This window comes from Corapipo altera, unplaced genomic scaffold, assembly GCF_003945725.1.
Source record: "Corapipo altera isolate COAL_440 unplaced genomic scaffold, ASM394572v1 71, whole genome shotgun sequence".
Lineage (NCBI taxonomy): Eukaryota > Metazoa > Chordata > Aves > Passeriformes > Pipridae > Corapipo > Corapipo altera.
The window spans coordinates 1,781,402-1,799,007 of record NW_020884916.1 but is presented as its reverse complement, the minus strand read 5'-3'; the positions used below and the strand labels follow the sequence as shown (position 1 = coordinate 1,799,007).

Here is a 17,606-nt window from a genome sequence, read left to right as displayed (position 1 = left end):
TTTTATTTATATGAAATTGCTTACTTATGCTTTTATTTATATGAAATTGCTTACTTATATTTTTATTTCTATGAAATTGCTCCCTTTTAGGAACTGACATTATATGGTTGCACAGTGTCATTAACCTCAGAAAACATAAAACTGCAGTGGGCAGTTATTGAGGAACTGGAGTGGAATTGGAATCTTTAAAAGGGAAGAAGGACAAATGAGTTATCTTGGGTTTTCTAGGATGCTAGAAAAAAGTGGATACTTTCTTTTGTTTTTATCTGGGAAACCAAAGTTAAAAATTGTTGCTGTTGGAAGGTGGGAAGTGCAGAGTTCAGGGTAAAACGCTGGGTGATTTTTGGAGCTTTTCATCTCCCAAACTGGGGATACCTCGTTCCTGGTGTGGAAGGTGTGTTACCACTGTGTGACAGGGATGTCACACTGCTCCAGAGGAACCCCTGCTTTGGTTTTTAAGGAAGAAACAGTGGGTTCCAGCCCTCTGAAACCCCAAATAACGGGTGTGAAATGCAGGGATGAGGAGGATGAAGGAGAAAGCAGCTCGTGCCTCTGGCTGAGCGCAGAGGGACGGGGTAAAATGAGTTAGAGGAAGGGCAGAAATGTGACACAGGGCTTGTTTTTAATAAATATTTCCTGATATCTGAGGTTCAGTGGCTTTGCTGTGGTTGCTTTGACACTCTGGAGCCTTCTAGGGAAGCGATTTCTCCTCAGGCTCAGAACTGGTGCCTGCAAAAAATCAGCAGTAACCAGAAGTCCTTTTATGAGGTGTGATCTTAAATTGGGCTGGGGAGGCTGAAAGGTGTGTGGAGGGGGTTGTGATGGTGGATTTTTTTCCCCCTAAAGCTGCAGGAATGATTATTTGCATCCTCTGCTGCCTCGTGGCATCAGGGCAGAATGTGTGAATGACAAAGTGGCTTCACTTTATTTTTATGCAAACCCCAAGTGGAGCTGGAAGGAACAGGATTGGAATATTGGAATGGGGGGTAACAAACAGGAGAAGGATCAATATGCTTGATTTGCCTGGGTTTTGTCCTCATAGTCCAAAGGCAGAAACTTTCAAAGGGAGACTTGTGATTTTTTTTTATTTTTTTTTAGGATTTACCACCTGGAGCATCACTGTTCCATGTGTTTCTCAGCTCCATATGATGAAGAATAGAGGCTGTGCAATTAATGGTGAAAAATTTGTAGCATGTGGCCTTTTTTGCTTGTTTTTAATGGCTGCATATGACAACATTCTTATAAATGTTTATTGTTTCTTGATAAAATTGTTTCAGGGAGTTCTACGTTATTTTTAAAAATTGCTTAAAAGTTTTAGACGTTGTTTAAAAAGAAAATCCCACAGCTACCTTTTGAAAATTTATTTTGTTGGTTTTAGATGAGTCTTGTTCTGCTTCAGCTCTGCAAAAGAGCCTCCTGCATCTCACAACCCGATTTTCCCTGATTACCATTTAATCACTCATAGCAGAATCTTATTTTCCTGTTGGATGAGGGAGACAAGGGACTTCTAAAGAGGTTGTGGAGCAAAAGCAGAGTGAAATGAAGACAATAAATAGTTAATTGTGAATTCAGGTGGGTCCCTAATCAGTGTTACTGGAGATAATGAGGTTCACCTCCTGTGGATTTTGTCTCCTGCTCAGCAGCTGTCTCCCATGTTCAATAGTTTGTGAAATGCTGTTATAATTGGGAGCATTTGTGTGACTTACATTGTTTGCTCCTGCTTCAGCATTAATAATGTGATATTCAGGGTGAATAAACACCATTTATACATTCAGCACTCTTTAGTATTTTTATCCTTTGCATGGTTTTTTAGAGTGGCAACGTTTTTGCTTTCTTCTTGGTTCAGATTTTCTTCTTGGTTCAAATTTTCTTCTTGGTTCAAATTTTCTTCTTGGTTCAAATTTTCTTCTTGGTTCAAATTTTCTTCTTGGTTCAAATTTTCTGAGTATCTTCTGTTTGAGACTTCCTAAACACGTGTAGTCACCTTCCCTTTGCAGGTTAAAACCAAGGTCAATAGGACCAAGATGTGTTTTGTGAACTAACTGAGATGTCTTTCCAAGGTTTGACTGATAAATAGATCTGTAGAGTTGTTGTGGTTTTTTTTTCTCTGAAAGGATAAACTGCAGATGTCCTTTTGTAGTAGCATATTAATTAACAATTAAACATGTCACAGTTGAAACCACGTGGATCCACTGCCATGTTTTGATGATTTGTGTTGAGCCAGCAGTTTTTCCTCACTTTAAAATATCACTTTGCATTTGTGGGATTCAAATGGGCTCCAGCAATGGACACCAAGAGGCTTTTAAAGAGGGTTTTTGTCCCTGTCAGCTGTTCCCACCTGCTGTTGATACAAGAGCACCTGGAGCACTGGCTTCTGTGTCTTCCATCCCATGTAAAACCTGCTTTTTCTGACACATTTAATGCTGTCAGTCTGTATTTTTTAGTGTGGGGTTGGAAATTCTGAACTCCAAGAAACCCTTCAGTCGTCTGGGGTTGTGGCATTGTCCCCCTGTATAATGAGGGCAAAACTAATGAGGAAAAACGTTGGGGAGTTTTCATCTCACTCTTGCTGTTTGTCTGCAGGTGGCAATAAAAATCATTGACAAATCTCAGCTGGATGCTGTGAATCTGGAGAAGATCTACAGGGAAGTGCAGATAATGAAGATGCTGGATCACCCACACATCATAAAGCTCTATCAGGTGGGGTCAGTGGTGGCTCTTCCCCTTTCTCCCCCTCTCTTTTGCTCCTGGATAAACTCTTCAGTGAAAAATTTGGAAGGTTTTTTAATTGTGATTTTTATTTATTTATTTATTTATTTAGTGCCTGTAGTTTGTACAGTAAAATATAGGTTTGTTTTGTAGTGGTTTCTCTCCTGTTTCATGTTCCTGCAGCACATGGTGAAATGTTTGGGGCTGCTGGCATTTGTGCTCCAGTTCAGTCTTGCCTTTAAGGCTTTCCTGAGATACTCCCTTTAGGATCTCCCTGTTGGGGCTCTGTTTAACAAACAGAGATAACACACCCTTGCTTCAAATAAACCTGGCTCAACAAAGACCTGGGTGTGCTAAAGCTCTGAATTTAAGGTCATCTGACAACATCTCTGAAGGAAAACTGAGCACAAGGACTTGGACCTGTGGTGGTGGAGTCCTGGATAAAGATGAAGATCCCAATTTCACTTCATTTTATGTCAAAGAAACTGGCACTTGATGTTTAAAATATTGATCTGCCAAGCAGAGAGGGGCCTTTAAGGAGTTAAATAAAGTAAATAAAATAATATCTTCCACAGTTCCTTCTGAGTGAATGGCAACACACAAAAATGGTAGAGGAGGGACTGAGAAAAGTTCAATTAAGTCTGGAGATCAGGAAGATCATTTAAAGAGGGGGGTGATGATTATGGAGTGCTTAATCCTTCACTGTTAGGGGATTGGCTGGTTAAAAATGCATTTGACAGGTGAGTTTATTTTTAAAATAGCCTTCAAATTGTCCCTTTTGGCTGCTTTTATCCCGTGCCCATCACTGTGCTGGGTTCCCACCAGGAGTTTGAGTTGTCTTGTGTCAGGGAACTGCTGGGGACTGTCAGAGCTGGGTGATGGAGCTGGAAATGGGTTGGATTAAGGATGGTTCCTTATCTCTGGAATGCCCCGGCTGGGGCAGCTTTCTGTCTCCAGGGGATGGTTGCAAACAGTCTTTGCAAACTGTTTTACCTTCCAGACACAGACATTCCAGTCAGAATATGTTCAACTGGTTTAGAATTAAACAGGAGGACGGGGGGGACTGAAGATTTGCCACCTTGTTCTGTCTGCTGACTTGTCAGTTTTTGGGTAATTCTGGGTTTATAACTGTGTATCTGCCAGGAATTACCCTCTAAAAAGAGTTGATTTGTGAGCACTCTTCTGATACTTTTAAATAAAATGCAAAGACCAAATTCACCAAGGTCTTGTCCATGAACAGCTCGTGCTGAACTGTTTTATTGAGGTTGCTGAAAGAGACCCAAAATGTGTTGAAATGGTTGTGTTGTGCTCAAGGTAAATCCAAAATGATTTTTTTGAACTGGAGGATTTTTGCCTTTGGGTCAATATTTTGATTGTGCTGTTTGCACACGTTGTGCAGCTGGAAAGATGGTGATAACTCCAAGTGCAAGGCAAAGCTTCCAGATCTTTAGCAGAAGAATAAGGGTCCATTTTGGTGGGGTTTTTTTTGCTTCTTGCTCTTCCCACAAGCACTCATGTGTGATTTCTTCATCGACAGGTGATGGAGACCAAAAGCATGTTGTATCTTGTGACAGAATTTGCCAAAAATGGAGAAATTTTCGGTAAGCAAGGGAATATTTTCATCTTCAACATTTTAATGCACTGGGTAATTAAGGATCTTTCTGGGTCTGTTGTCAGAGACTTCATATTTCTGTACGTTTTTGTCTGAAGTCATAATTTTTTTTCCTGATTTACTGGAGTGATTTCTCAGAGTGGCTTCTGGAATTGAGGATGGGATGTTCTGCTGTGGGTGTCTTTGCCACTGTTAAATATTATAATACTTTAAGGACACTGTGAGGTGTTCTTCAAGGTGTGGGGGTCAGGAGCTGGTAACTGGTTAATGTTCTTTTAATGCCCTGTCAGGCTTGGTGTTAAACAGCCTGGTATTAAACCTCATTGAGTCTTTTCAGCTCTGCTAAACCATCCCCTCGTGGTGCTGACTGATAGTTCATGGGCAGGGTTGTTTTTGACCTGCTTCAGGGAAATTTTCTCCACTCAGCAGGAGTTTTGTGTGGCTGTGACTTTCCCCAGTTGATGTCACTGCAGTAAATAATGTGTTCAGCCCCAACCCTTCAAATGCTGTTACCTTTTGGATGGTTTTTAAAGATATCTTTTTTTTTAACTTAGCAGAACACACGAATGAAAAAGGTTTCATTTGTGCTCAAGACTTTACAGATCTACAGAGTAAATATTTAGGAAAACACTTCTCACTCAAAACAGCAGCTAGACGTGCAAACACTCCTACATTAAATATGTACAGTAACCATGCAAAGTGTGCTCTGGTTGTGCAGAAGAAAAAAGCAACAGTTTCATTGACACTCTTCCCAGTGCTTCTCTTGCAAACTTGCAGTGAGTGATGCACAGTTTAACCAAAGTGACCTAAATTCTGCACTGGATTTTTGTCCTGCTCACTGGGGAAGCTCCAGTCGTGTTCTTTTGTCCTCAAACTAAATTTTACCGAGGGTGAGGTTCCCTTCATAACTAGTCCTGGTGATACTGCAGTACCCAAGAACAGAACACAGTCTCTGATGTTTTTTAGACCATTTCAGCACAAAAACCTCCCTTGACAAAGCCAGAGAGGAACTGAGATTTTTTTTTTTTAATGATAAAGATTCTTTCTAACATTTAATGTAGATTCCTCTGCTGAAATTCCAGCCACTGATTGCTGCATTCATAAGATTGGAAATACAGGGAAATCCCCTGAGAAGGGATTATTTGTTCCTTACTGAGCTTGAACTGGGTGAGGGATGTCTTGACTGCCTGAACCTGAACCCAGCTCACAGAAGGTTGGAAGGGATTTGTAGGGAATGACTGTCCAGCTCTGCAGGTTGCTCAGGACCCTGGATGGGGACTACACTCTCAAGCCATCCTGATCCAACATTTTGACCACCTGCAGGTAAAAGACCCCTTAGGTTTAAACTGAATTTCTTGTGTTTCAGTTGGTTTCCACTGCCTTTTGTCCTTTTGCTGGGCACTTCAGCTGAGAGGAGCCTGGCTTTGCCATCTCCCTCCTGTTCAGTATTTATACACAAAATGAGATTTCCCTCTGCACCTTGTCTTCTCCAGGCTGAGCCCCCACTGCTCTCTGAGCTCTGCAGACCCTTAATCATGTTCATTAACCATCACTGTGCTCACTTTGGTGTGTAACAGAGCCTTAACATTCCAAATTTAACACGGGTACAAACCTAATTGAAGGACTGTATCTTAAAGCACTGACCACTGGGTTTGCAGGGCAATGTCTGAGTCACATGTTTTGAAGTAAATACACCTTAATCTTTCAATTGTCCAGGAAACAATTGTACTTTGGGCTGCTGAAAAGGCTGGACAGGGAGCTGGGGACTAAAGTCCTGCTGTGGATCCAGCTGAACCTAAAGTGTCTTCTGGTTTCTGTTTTACTATAGTAAAATGAAAAAATAAAATCTCCTATAGGAATGTGTAGGCAGAGGGTGACACAAGGCTGAGATTTGTCCAAGGGGGTGAAATGTGGAGGTTTCCTGGCAGAGGTGGCTTTGCTGCTTCAGCCTTTGCAAGAGGGGTATGTCCAGTAAAACCCAGAGCTCTGCACACACATATTCCAGCAGGGCCCACATTCTGGATGTCTCCAGCAAGTTTCAGCTGTCCTGGAGTGGTTCCTGTGCCCGGGGGCTGGCACAGAGCCTGGATCCCAATGCCAGCCTGCCCTGTTTGCACACTGGTTAATGCACAAACGGGGCCCATGCCCTGCTGGGATGTGCTGGGTTCTCCCTCTCTGGGTGATCTCAGAACAAATGGCCTGTTCCACTCAGAGCTGGTGAAACACTGAGGAACAACTTGGTTTGGGGTCTTTAAATGAGTCCTGACAGGCCAGAGCCATAAAAGCAAAATGTCAGCTTGGATTCATTAACTTGTTTGCTGCATTGCTAACAAATGATGGATTAACAGCCTAAAGAGCTGGCTTGTGCTCAGGGTAATTTAGTTTGTGCCTTTGATATCTGACTTCACCTTGATATCATATGATTTGTCAGTCACTCTGTGACTGAATGATATTTAGCTTGCAAATATTATGATCTCCCCTTACTGCCAGGCTTTTGTTTGTTCTTGTGCTTTGCCAAGTTAAACCAGCTGAAAAGTGTTTGAAGGCTTGGGTAGGTTAGAAGCTCTGAGGAGAGTTTTCAGACCTGCTGGTTCCAGGGATCAGATTTTATCCTGAAGAAAGCAGGAAAGTTTTTAAATGAAAATATTGCAAACGGTTATAAAGCCCCCAAACAATATTTTAATTAAAAATCCCCTAAACCACAAGCTAACAAAGCCAGGTCTGGCATTGTGTTGGGCAAGATGATCCTGCTTGGATCACTGATGTCACACAACTGGCTTAGAAGGTACAATTAATTGCTGGGTATAAAATCCATATGCATTTGCTGCTCCTTGGCCATTCTCTGTAGGATGTCAAAGGCAATTCCAAACCCATCCTAACATTTGATTCTTTGATTTTTTTATTTTCTTTTGTGCTTGTTAGAGAAAGAATAGAATTGGCTGTAGAAGCTCTTTCTGTCAAGACTCACCCAGCTGCTGCTCCCCTTGTTTTTGTTCCTGAGCATAAATGGAGTTGTTGCTTTTCAGGGCTAACGTTGGTTTTTACAACGTAATCAAATATGAAAACAAAATGTTCTTTTCTGCCTGTGACGCAACGAAGACAAGAGGGAGGTCAGGATGGGCACTCTATGGCTACTTGTTTTATTTCCAGAAAACAAAAAAATAAATACTTTCAGCCACTGTGCAGCCTCTGCTGAGGCTTCAGAGGGAGAAGTGTGGTGTGGAGCCAGCGGGAACTGAGCAGCCCAAAGCCCTGAAGTACCTCGTGGTGGGTGAAGCCAGTTATTCCAAGCACTCCCCACGAGTTGTGTTCTGTGAAAATACTGCTCAGGCAGCTCTGAAAGAAGGAGCAGAGCAGAGTTTCGTGACGCATCAACTTTTTCTTACTCTTATTTGTTTTGGTTTTTTCCCCCGTTGTTGGGGAGGGTGTTTCCCAGTCTTTCCGAGGGCAGGGCGGGAGGATAAAGGGTTTGGCTGAGACACCTTCTGGGTGCTGTTTATTCCAGGGGGGAACCCCTTGTTTCCAGGGCTGTTCCTGGCTGTCCAGCCCACTTTAAGCCTGGCTTATCTCCCCAGATTACCTGGCCAGCCACGGCCGCCTGAGCGAGTCCGAGGCGCGGCGCAAGTTCTGGCAGATCCTGTCGGCGGTGGAGTATTGCCATGGCAGGAAGATCGTGCACAGGGACCTGAAGGCTGAGAACCTCCTGCTGGACAACAACATGAACATCAAAATAGCAGGTACTCCCAGTGCAGGGGAGGTCCAGTAACACCTTGCTTTTGTTAGGGCCGTCCCAGTCCCTCGGTTGGTGCTGCTGTGCTTGAGGCACAGAAAATTGGTGATAACCTGTCGTAGTTTTGCACTTTGTGGTCCAAATATTTCCTGGATTTATTTCCTGGATTTATTTCCTGGATCATCCCTGTTACACTTTCAAGAAAGAAACAAACAATTTTTTTTTTAGAGTTACAGATGCTTTTTGTGGGTGCCGTGACACATCTCTGATGCTGCCAGATGTTCAGGTTAAGACAGAGTTAATCAAATAACTTCTTTCAACGTTGGGGAAAAAAAACCCTCAAAATGGAAGCTTATTGATTTTTTTTTTTTTCCCCCCTTTTTGCATGCATGATTTCATTTTAATTATAAATGTAGAGGCAGCAGATGTTGCTAGCAACGGAAATCATTTTCATTACAATTCCATGAATCCTTCCATACTGATTTTAGCCCGGCAGAACTTGGGAAAAGTAGGTAATATCTGGATTTGGGGGACTGTTGAACTTTAAACATCACTAGTATGGGAGCAGGGAGGGAAGGTGAGTGCTGTGAGGAGCTGCTTTGGGAAGGAGTGAGTTTGCTTGTCCTGAGAAGGAGCTGTGACTCCACAGCCAGTCAGGCTGAGAAAGGTGAAGTGATAAAACATTTCTGATCATTGCTGCATTATTTTACCCTTCCTGGCACTTCTGAAATGGTGAAAGGGTTTTGGTACATCCTTGAGCTTTAACCCAGTGGGTTCAGCAGCACTGCTGCTGTTTGTGGGGCATTTTTCCTTTTCTCATCTCTGATTTCATCCCTGCATTCATCTCCAGGAGCACCTGGAGATTTCTGGCTGACAGACAATTTATTTACCAGGACAATTTATGCCTCCAGTAAATACTGTGTCTAAGGGCTGCAAGTCACCCACTTGCTATGAGTAATGGAACTAAATGGGAGGGAATTTTTGTGCTATTGTTCGTCTGAGCTTTCCTCGCCTTCTCCCCATTCCCACCACCACACTTTGCCTCCTGATTTCTTTCCCCATCACTGTGCTGCTCTGTAGGTTGTTCTGTTCAGCCTGGCACAGTTTTTCAGAGCTCCTCAGGGCTCTCATCCGTGCTGTATCCAGTTATTCCTTTCCTGGATGTCCTCAGCGCTGCAGGGACGTGAATTCCTGCCCCCCTGAACACAGGCTCACAAAAACACTCCTACAAAGGCATCTCGGGAGACCCGTTAACCAAAGCAAGGTTAGAGCCATGAACTGCTCAGGCACAGAGAATTTCAGTGCTCAGGTTCTCCAGGGACTCAAATAAAAGCACTGATAAATGGTAGTTACGAGATTCCATCAGCTGCTGCTGCTCTTTCCTGCCTCGGCTGCTCTCCTGCTCTACTTCTCTATTACAGAAAGTTAATTACAGGTGGTCTGTATGCAAATGAGCCCATTAGCTGGCACTGGTTCTTCCATGTGTCTTTGTCAAGCTTTATCAGGTTTGCTTGAGTGATAAAGGAGGAAAGTTAAGGCTGCTTGGAAACTTTGTAGTGATTTGTGCTGAGTCAGTCGTTTTGTTTTTCTCTCCAAAAGGAGATAAATGATGAACTCCCCAGAATGTTTATCTGTGATTTTGGAGTTATCTGGTGCTGTGCAGAGCCCTGAGAACACTCTCTTCCAGTCATTCATACTCTTCATGGCCCATTTATCAAAGTGTGGAAGAACAGAGGGCAGCCAGGATCCCAGCTCTGATAGCTGGAATTAGGCTCTAATTTGAATTAATCTAGGAATTGAAAAATGGCTCAATAACTGATGAATTACTTTGATAAAGCTCTGCACTGTCAGTGTTTACACAGGGTTCCAGCACTAAGCATGAGGCTCTTCCTTCCTGATCATTCCAAGCAGCTAAAAAATCCCCATAGGGGTACTCCTGGCCATTCCAGGCTCTTCCTGACTTCCAGGGGTCCTCTTGATTCATTCTGGTGCTTCTGAGACTTTTATTGAAGCTTTTACTCTTGGAGGACACAACGTATTTTAGTCAAATACAGAAAAGTGCGTAAAGTTACCTCTGTATTTCAGCTGCTGGGAGAATAAGATTCAAAAATAAATGCTCCTAAAACTGAGAGCTGGTGAGACAGCCACCTCTGATTAAAACAGGAGGCTGAGCTGCAATTTAATGGTGTTAATGTTGCTCTAAAAGGAATGGGATGGATAGCATTCATAGGATCTTTCTTTTCAGTCTTAGTAATTAGCCAGGAAGTGGAGGGTGTGTAAAACACTGGAGGGGAGAGCTTTGATAGACTCATTTTCTAGAAGGTGTGAGGTGGCTGGGAGCAAAACCTTCAAACCTCAAGTTTAGCCTAAGTAGCAAAAAATGAAAGTATTAATGAGATAGAATGAAGGCTGCAGGTGAGGAATGCCTCAGGTTTGACATGGAAATGGTTCTCCCCAAAGTTCCTGGATTGGTCACGTCACCTTTACCTTTTGCTGGTTTTGGAGGGGATCTTAGGGACTGATTTGGGTTCCTGCTCACTGATAACACCATACTCTCATGGGGACACAACGTGCTGCTGGTCTGTGCAGAGAAAAACCCTGTGCATTTGTGAGGATGGAAGGATGGGGCACCAGGAGCTGCAGGATGGGGGACAGGGAACTGGAGGATGGGACAGAGGGAGGTGGAGGATGGGACAGAGGGAGGTGGAGGATGGGACACAGGGAGCTGCAGGATGGGACACAGGGAGGTGGAGGGTGGGACACAGGGAGCTGGAGGGTGGGACACAGGGAGCTGGAGGGTGGGACACAGGGAGCTGGAGGGTGGGACACAGGGAGCTGGAGGATGGGACACAGGGAGCTGCTGGATGGGACACAGGGAGCTGCTGGATGGGACACAGGGAGCTGCAGGATGGGACAGGGAGGTGGAGGATGGGACACAGGGAGCTGGAGGATGGGACACAAGGAGCTGGAGGATGGGACACAGGGAGCTGCTGGATGGGACACAGAGAGGTGGAGGATGGGACACAGGGAGGTGGAGGGTGGGACACAGGGAGGTGGAGGGTGGGACACAGGGAGCTGGAGGATGGGACACAGGGAGCTGGAGGATGGGACACAGGGAGGTGGAGGATGGGACACGGAGCTGCAGGATGGGACACAGAGAGGTGGAGGATGGGACACAGGGAGCTGTCCTCCCTGTGCTCCCAGCCCTTCCAAGCTACCAGGCTGGGATGCCTGGGAGATGCCTGCAGAACTCCAGTGCCGTGCTGGTGGCCCCGTGTTTGGAGCAGCCCAGGTAGCAGAGACTGTTATTTTGAAGCAGGTTGTAGTGCTGGTTTGTCTTGCTGGTGGACAGTAAAATATGCATTGACGTCAGAAGTGGCTGCTCAGCATTCAGGCCGTGAAGTGGGTCAGGTTTGTGTCTGACTCGCTCATACCTTGCCTTTATCAGCACCTCTCTCCCCATTATCTCCGTGGCTCACATTACTGCTCCAACAAAGGCTGCCTGTGGCTCCCTGCAGCCCGGGCACGTTTTGCTGTGCCGGTGATTTCAGGAGAATGGATTAATTACAGCTCCCGAGGCCGGATCCCCTCGGAAGGATCGAGGAGGGACAAACGAGAGGCTCCCTGGTCCTGCTGGAGGGATGCACGGCACAAGCTGCAGTGGCCCTGGCAGGGAGCTCCCGTTTCTCAGGTTGCAAACGGGGCTGGAACCTCGGGGCCGTTCCCATTTTTAACGGGAAGACAGATTCCATGGGGATGATGCGCGTTGCAAAGAATTATACCTTCCAAATTCGAGGTTATCCTGAAGGGGGTAATAATGGGATTGAGAAACCAAATACCGCGACTGCGGAGAGCCAATATTTGCAGATTGCACAAACACAGAGTTTATTCAACTCCACACAATGCTGCAAATGATGGGATTTTTTTAACGTGCAGATTCAGGCAAACGTTAAGAAGATCACCCCATTATATAATCTCAGTCCTCTGGTAATGAGTCCAATTTTCAGTCCTTTTAGAATTCAGTGGCTGGCATATGTTTTTGGGGTTGGGGTTTTTTTTGTTGTTGTTGGTTTGTTTGGTTTGGTTTTTTTGAGGGCTGGCACATTTTCCCCTTAAACATCAGTAATGTTCCTCTGGAATGAAAAAATCTGAACAGTGTTCTTAGGTTAAAAATGGCCACCTTGGGTCCACAATGACTGTGGCAGATCAGCAACTGCAAAGTAGAAACAAGGTGGAAGAGAGGGGATGAGAGGTGGAGTGATTGTCTTGTGCTTAATTGAATCCTGGCCATTCTAACGCTCCAGAAAGTGGGACGACTAAACTGATGGTGGAGTAATTAAAAATTGAGGAAGCCCCATGGACCAAGCAGCCAGCATCCTGTCTAAATCCTGAACTTCTTTGAAATGGTTTTCCTGGGTGCTGTCAGTTCTGGAGTCCTCTAGAAATGGTTTCACGTCATTTGAAGGCACAACTGTGAAAAGCAAGGTCCAGTGTGATCAGTAGGTTTCTGCCTCTTCCTGGGGTTTGTGCTGTCAGTGCACGTGGTTTGTTCAGCAGAAATTCATGACTGAAGGCCACTGGTGTTTAACTGGTCATGGAAAAGGGAAGAAATGGAAGTTTTAGAACTGCAGGTCAAAGACAGTGAAGGAACCACTTTCCAGGTGTATTGGACAACACTCCTACCCCAGGCACACAGATTGGTGAGGAATTCTGCCCTGGGTGACTTCTCCTTGCCATCCCTGCCCCAGACCCCAGCATGTGGTGTTGCTGCTCACACAGTTCATCCTGGGCTGCTCCTTCTGGTGTCAGTTTATGGCCCTTCCATTCATGAATTTCCCTAACAAAGCTCAGTGGTCTGTGCTGTCACAAGACCATCAGGTGCCAGCCAAGTGCTGCTCTTCCACCCAGTTAAGCACTGTCTGGGCACTGGAAGTTCTGTTGATTCTCCTGCTCAGAGAGGGAGCAAAGGTAAGAGCCTGGCAGGGATCGAATCCTTCCGTTCCAAGATGTTCTTGAGGTGCTTTTGGCAACCACGCACTGTAAACTATTATGTGTTGTGAAATTAGTCATGTCAAGATAATAGGAACGCACACCTGAGGCTTCTCTTGCATTGGTCAGTCATGCTGAAAGACTCTGTTCTTTTGGCTGCTCAGATTTGTTGATGTGAGGTGATTCCCAGGTGCTCACATCCTCCAGAGGGGCTGACCTGAAATCCAGCATGGACAGGCCAAGAGTTTCACTTTCCTGAGGGTTTGAAATCCTTGTGTTTCCGAGCAGGTCACGCTTTCTTTGGCTGTGCTTACAAATACATGTACTCGTGAATCTGATACCAAGATTTATGAGGGTGGCACCTGAGTAAGAGCTGCAGTTCAGAGATAAAACCTGATATTTATCTGCAAGTTCTTAAGAGGATGTTGAAAATCTTGACAAATCCTAGATAAGTGAAGGGAGAAATCAGATTTAATGACACCTACACGGAATGGCAAAATGCTTCTGAGGGAAGAAATTGCTTCGTGTCTCCTGAAGTTATTGTCAAGGTTGCCAAGCCAATTATGTGTGGAGAAAAGTCTTCTCAAAGAGAATAAGAAGGAAAAAAAAAAAATAATTCACAACAAAAGTCTGGCTGTAATGGGGAGGGGGAAAAAGGCAGGTGACACACAGGGATCAGGGGGCTTTGGTGCAGAAGATTTTGTTGTCACAGCTGAAGTTGCAGCAGGAACAACTCAGTTGAGCTCAGTGTCAACAGTCAGGTTCAGTGCCCCTGTTGCTGCTCTAAAACAACTCCAGGTTAACTTTAAGCCTGGTTTTTCTTCAGTGCCTCTCCATTGCTTTGATTCCCAGGGTTCCCCCGTGGCTTTACAGCCCGTGATGTGTGAGAGAGAGCCAGAATCTTTCCTCTGAGCCCCCCAAACTGGGCTAATGAGAGTAGATGAAGTGTGAGCAGAGCCTGCCCCGTGTGTAACCACAGTGCTATCGGGTTTGCTATCTGCTGAGCAGCATTAACAGACCTCTGAGCTATTCAGAACTGGGGCTGCTAAATCAACAGCCTGATTCCTGTTTGTCACCACTGTTGACTTTCACAGCGTGGCTCCAGTCCCCCCAGCACTCAGCACTGCCCTGGTGAAAGGGGAGAACCATCAGACTGTCTGACTCTGAGCACTGGTGGCTGTCATCCTGCTTTTTCACTGCTGGGTTATTAGAAATGGTGACTAATATTAGCCCTGAGGGACCCACATATTTTATTGTGCCGTAAAAAGGAGCATTTTAAAGAACTGTTCAGCTGTTGGGTGGTGGTTTCAGTGGCAGACAGTCCCAGTAGCCGTGTCCTTCCCAGCAAAAGTCCCTGTGTTTTCCCAAGCTTGTTGCTTTTGGCAGAGTTCCTTCCTCCCGGCTCCGAAGTTGATGCTTTTGTTGTCAAAATTTTGTTGAGTCTTCAAGGCTTAGAGAGCACCTCAGGAAAGCCCAGGAAGTCTCAGATCCAGTACTAACTCTCAGTATATCTCCTGGCCAGTAAATAAGCTCGTTTGTCTGTGTGACCATCAGTTTGTTGAATTTTAACTGTAGTTGTTTATAAACTTGGGTTTAGCAAACTGGTGCAAATTTACAGGTTGTGAAGTTTCTCAGTGTCTTGATAATTCCACAGTTGTCATGAAAGCAGCAGTGCAGGACAGTGCAGCATCCCAGGATTTTCAGTGGGAGCCCTGAGGGAAGGATTTGGAATCAAAGTGCACGTAATTATTCTTCGTGGTGCAACTGGAGGCTGGAGTGACTTTTTCCCCCCTTGATTTCTCCACAGATTTTGGCTTTGGGAATTTCTATAAGAGTGGTGAACCTCTGACAACGTGGTGTGGGAGCCCCCCCTATGCAGCCCCAGAAGTCTTTGAAGGCCAGCAGTACGAGGGACCCCAGCTGGATATCTGGGTATCATTATCCTTTTTTTTTTCTTTTTTTTTTTTTTAACTGGATTTAAGTCAACTTTTAGAAAGCTGGAACAAAGGAATCATCTTTGGATTTTTTTATATTTTTTTTTTAAGCTGCAGATGAGCTGTTTCCCTTCAGGTTTATTTCTTGAGTGTCACAAAATGGTTCTTAGCACTGAGTGGAATTGAGTTTACCTGTCCAGGTGGCTGTTAAGTGGGCACTGCAGGTGGGTCTCAGCCCACTGAGGAAAAGCTCCTCCAAAAGCTCCCTGAGTGAATGAGGGAACTTTGCTCTTTTTTTTCAGTGCATTTAGTATTTTCTGTGTTAAGTGGGAATTGAACTTGGAAGTCCTTGAGGAGGTTAAAGGGACTCTCAGGCACTGAGGCACAGGAGAGGTGACTCTTTGCTTTGCTCTTGGAGCTGGAAACAAGAAGGTCTGTGCCACAAGTATCTTTACTGCAGGAGCTGCCTGGTTTTGAGTTGGTGTCTCCATCTGTGTCATCCTGATTGGAGAGGACAGAGAGGGCAATCCCTGCTCCTGTGCAACGGAAAAGGGACTGAAACCAACTGCAGGAGTTCTGTGCACCCTTCAGAGCCTGCTTTTCATTCCTAATTTGGTTCTGTTTGGGGCTTTTTTTTGTTTTTTATTTTACTTTTCTGGCACTTGGGACGACTGATCCGTATCTCAGAGCGAGCCCAGGCAGCACAGCAGGTTTGCAGGGAGGGCACTGCCCACAGCATCACACAGGCACTGGCATTTGGGCTGCACAAACAGGGCACTTGGTGGAAAGTCACCTTTTGGCTGCTAATCTGATTTCATCTAATTGCACTGACAGATAAAAGCCGTGCTTTTAGTGTGCATGTGTTTGTCTGTGTGCTTGTATCTCCGTGTATACCTAGAGAGATATGGATTTTAGAAAGGCTCCAGCCTTTCTGGACCTTTAGCAACGGGTAAACACAGAGCAGACGTCAGCCAGGCACTGTTTGAACATCAGAAGGGAATCTCTGAACTTTGGTAAATATTCCTTCTATATTTAAGTTCTTAAATCATTAACAGAATCTGGCTGCCCACAAGAGAAGTGGATAAAATCATCATCATCCTCCTCCTCCTCACTTCTGTCCTGAGTTAAGGATTCTCTGTCTCTTCACAGCAGTTCTGCTGAAGGTGCTGAGCTTGCAGGAGGGATGGAACAACCCCCAGTTCAGTTTTTGGCAGGTTGAGGAAGGGACCTTTTAAAATGTATATATATATATATATTTAATTTTAAAAATCTCTGTCCCACTTGCAAAGTTTTAAGGTGAATTACCTGCTTTTTTTTCCCCCTTGAGAAATCCAGTCTGTACCAGCTGACTGGCACGAGGCTCTGCTGTGGTTATCTCATGTAGTGGTTTTTTTGGTATATCCTGCAAGACTCTTTCCATTGGCAGTGCCAGTTGACCTACACACTTGCAGGAATAAACTTGAGAAACGAATATTCTGAATATTCCCTCTCTCTTCCAGAGCATGGGGGTGGTTCTCTACGTGCTGGTGTGTGGAGCTTTACCTTTTGATGGACCAACCCTCCCCATCCTGAGGCAAAGAGTTCTGGAAGGAAGGTTCAGGATCCCCTATTTTATGTCAGAAGGTAACTGTGTGTCCTCTCACACTCTTGAATAAATCCCAGGACAACCTGTGTTGTATTGTGGTGCAGCTGCACACGTGGGGCTGTGCCTCTAGTTGGCCACACTGTGCATTTAAAGAAGATAAAGGGCTTTTCTCCTTCTTAATGTGACTTTCACTCTTGTTTTGAGAGGTTGTTTGAGCCCTCAGGAGCTGTGGTGGGCAGCAGTGAGGCAGCTCCTGTTGGCATCTCTAGTGCTGGGTCTCGGGTGCCACTGAGCAATCCTTTTCTAACTCTGGTAATTCTTCTTTTTCCAAGAGTGTGAGCACCTGATTAGAAGAATGCTGGTCCTGGACCCCTCCAAAAGGTTGACTATTGCTCAGATTAAGGAGCACAAGTGGATGCTTGTAGAAGTTCCTGCCCAGAGGCCAATTCTTTACCCACCAGGAGAGGAGAACGAGCCTTCCCTCGGGGAGTACAACGAGCAGGTCCTGAGGCTGATGCACAGCCTTGGCATAGACCAGCAGAAAACTGTGGAGGTAAAATACACCCAAAGGGCTATTTCTTGAGTGGGGTCAGACAAACCATTAACTTGGCAACTGGAGAGAGAGGAGGGGAAATTGGAATTGGAAACAAATTAATTTTGAGGTTTTAAGAGGGTGGTAAATGAAGATCAAAAAGGAGCGTGAAAGCAGAAAGCAGCTTGAATGTCTCTGCCCTGTCCCAAGTCCTGCTTGTTACCAAACATAAGTGCCAAGACTCCCCGTGGAGTTGACACAATCATTTCCTTTAGGATGGTTGATCATGGAGGAGCTCAGTCCTTTCTCCAGGCTCAGCTCTGGGAAGGCTCAGAGTGGCACCTGAATGGTGGCTACAAGTCCTGCTGCAGCCCAGAATGTGTCACTGAACTAAACTCTGCTTTGAAACCTTCCTAGTTCAGAACAACTCAGCTTACCCACCCCACTGCCTCTTAAATATCCCTCCCAGTGATTCTTTCTTTCTTTCCCCTTGCAGAACATACAAAAACCAAGTA

The 17,606-nt window shown here is 45.0% G+C and overlaps 1 protein-coding gene across 2 annotated transcripts in view; it reads left to right on the top strand.

The window, feature by feature from the left end:
* SIK2 (salt inducible kinase 2) overlaps nucleotides 1–17,606 on the top strand; it is a 35,875-nt gene that overhangs the window by 6,115 nt on the left and 12,154 nt on the right. Inside the window, exons 2-7 of one of the 2 annotated variants that reach the window (XM_027655481.1) lie at nucleotides 2,584–2,700; nucleotides 4,247–4,310; nucleotides 7,897–8,058; nucleotides 14,848–14,972; nucleotides 16,474–16,597; nucleotides 16,892–17,112. In XM_027655481.1, the coding sequence (XP_027511282.1) occupies nucleotides 2,584–2,700; nucleotides 4,247–4,310; nucleotides 7,897–8,058; nucleotides 14,848–14,972; nucleotides 16,474–16,597; nucleotides 16,892–17,112 (813 nt within the window). Of the gene's footprint in view, nucleotides 1–2,583; nucleotides 2,701–4,246; nucleotides 4,311–7,490; nucleotides 7,589–7,896; nucleotides 8,059–14,847; nucleotides 14,973–16,473; nucleotides 16,598–16,891; nucleotides 17,113–17,606 lie in introns of those variants that run through there. The other variant, XM_027655482.1, reaches the window with a different exon arrangement.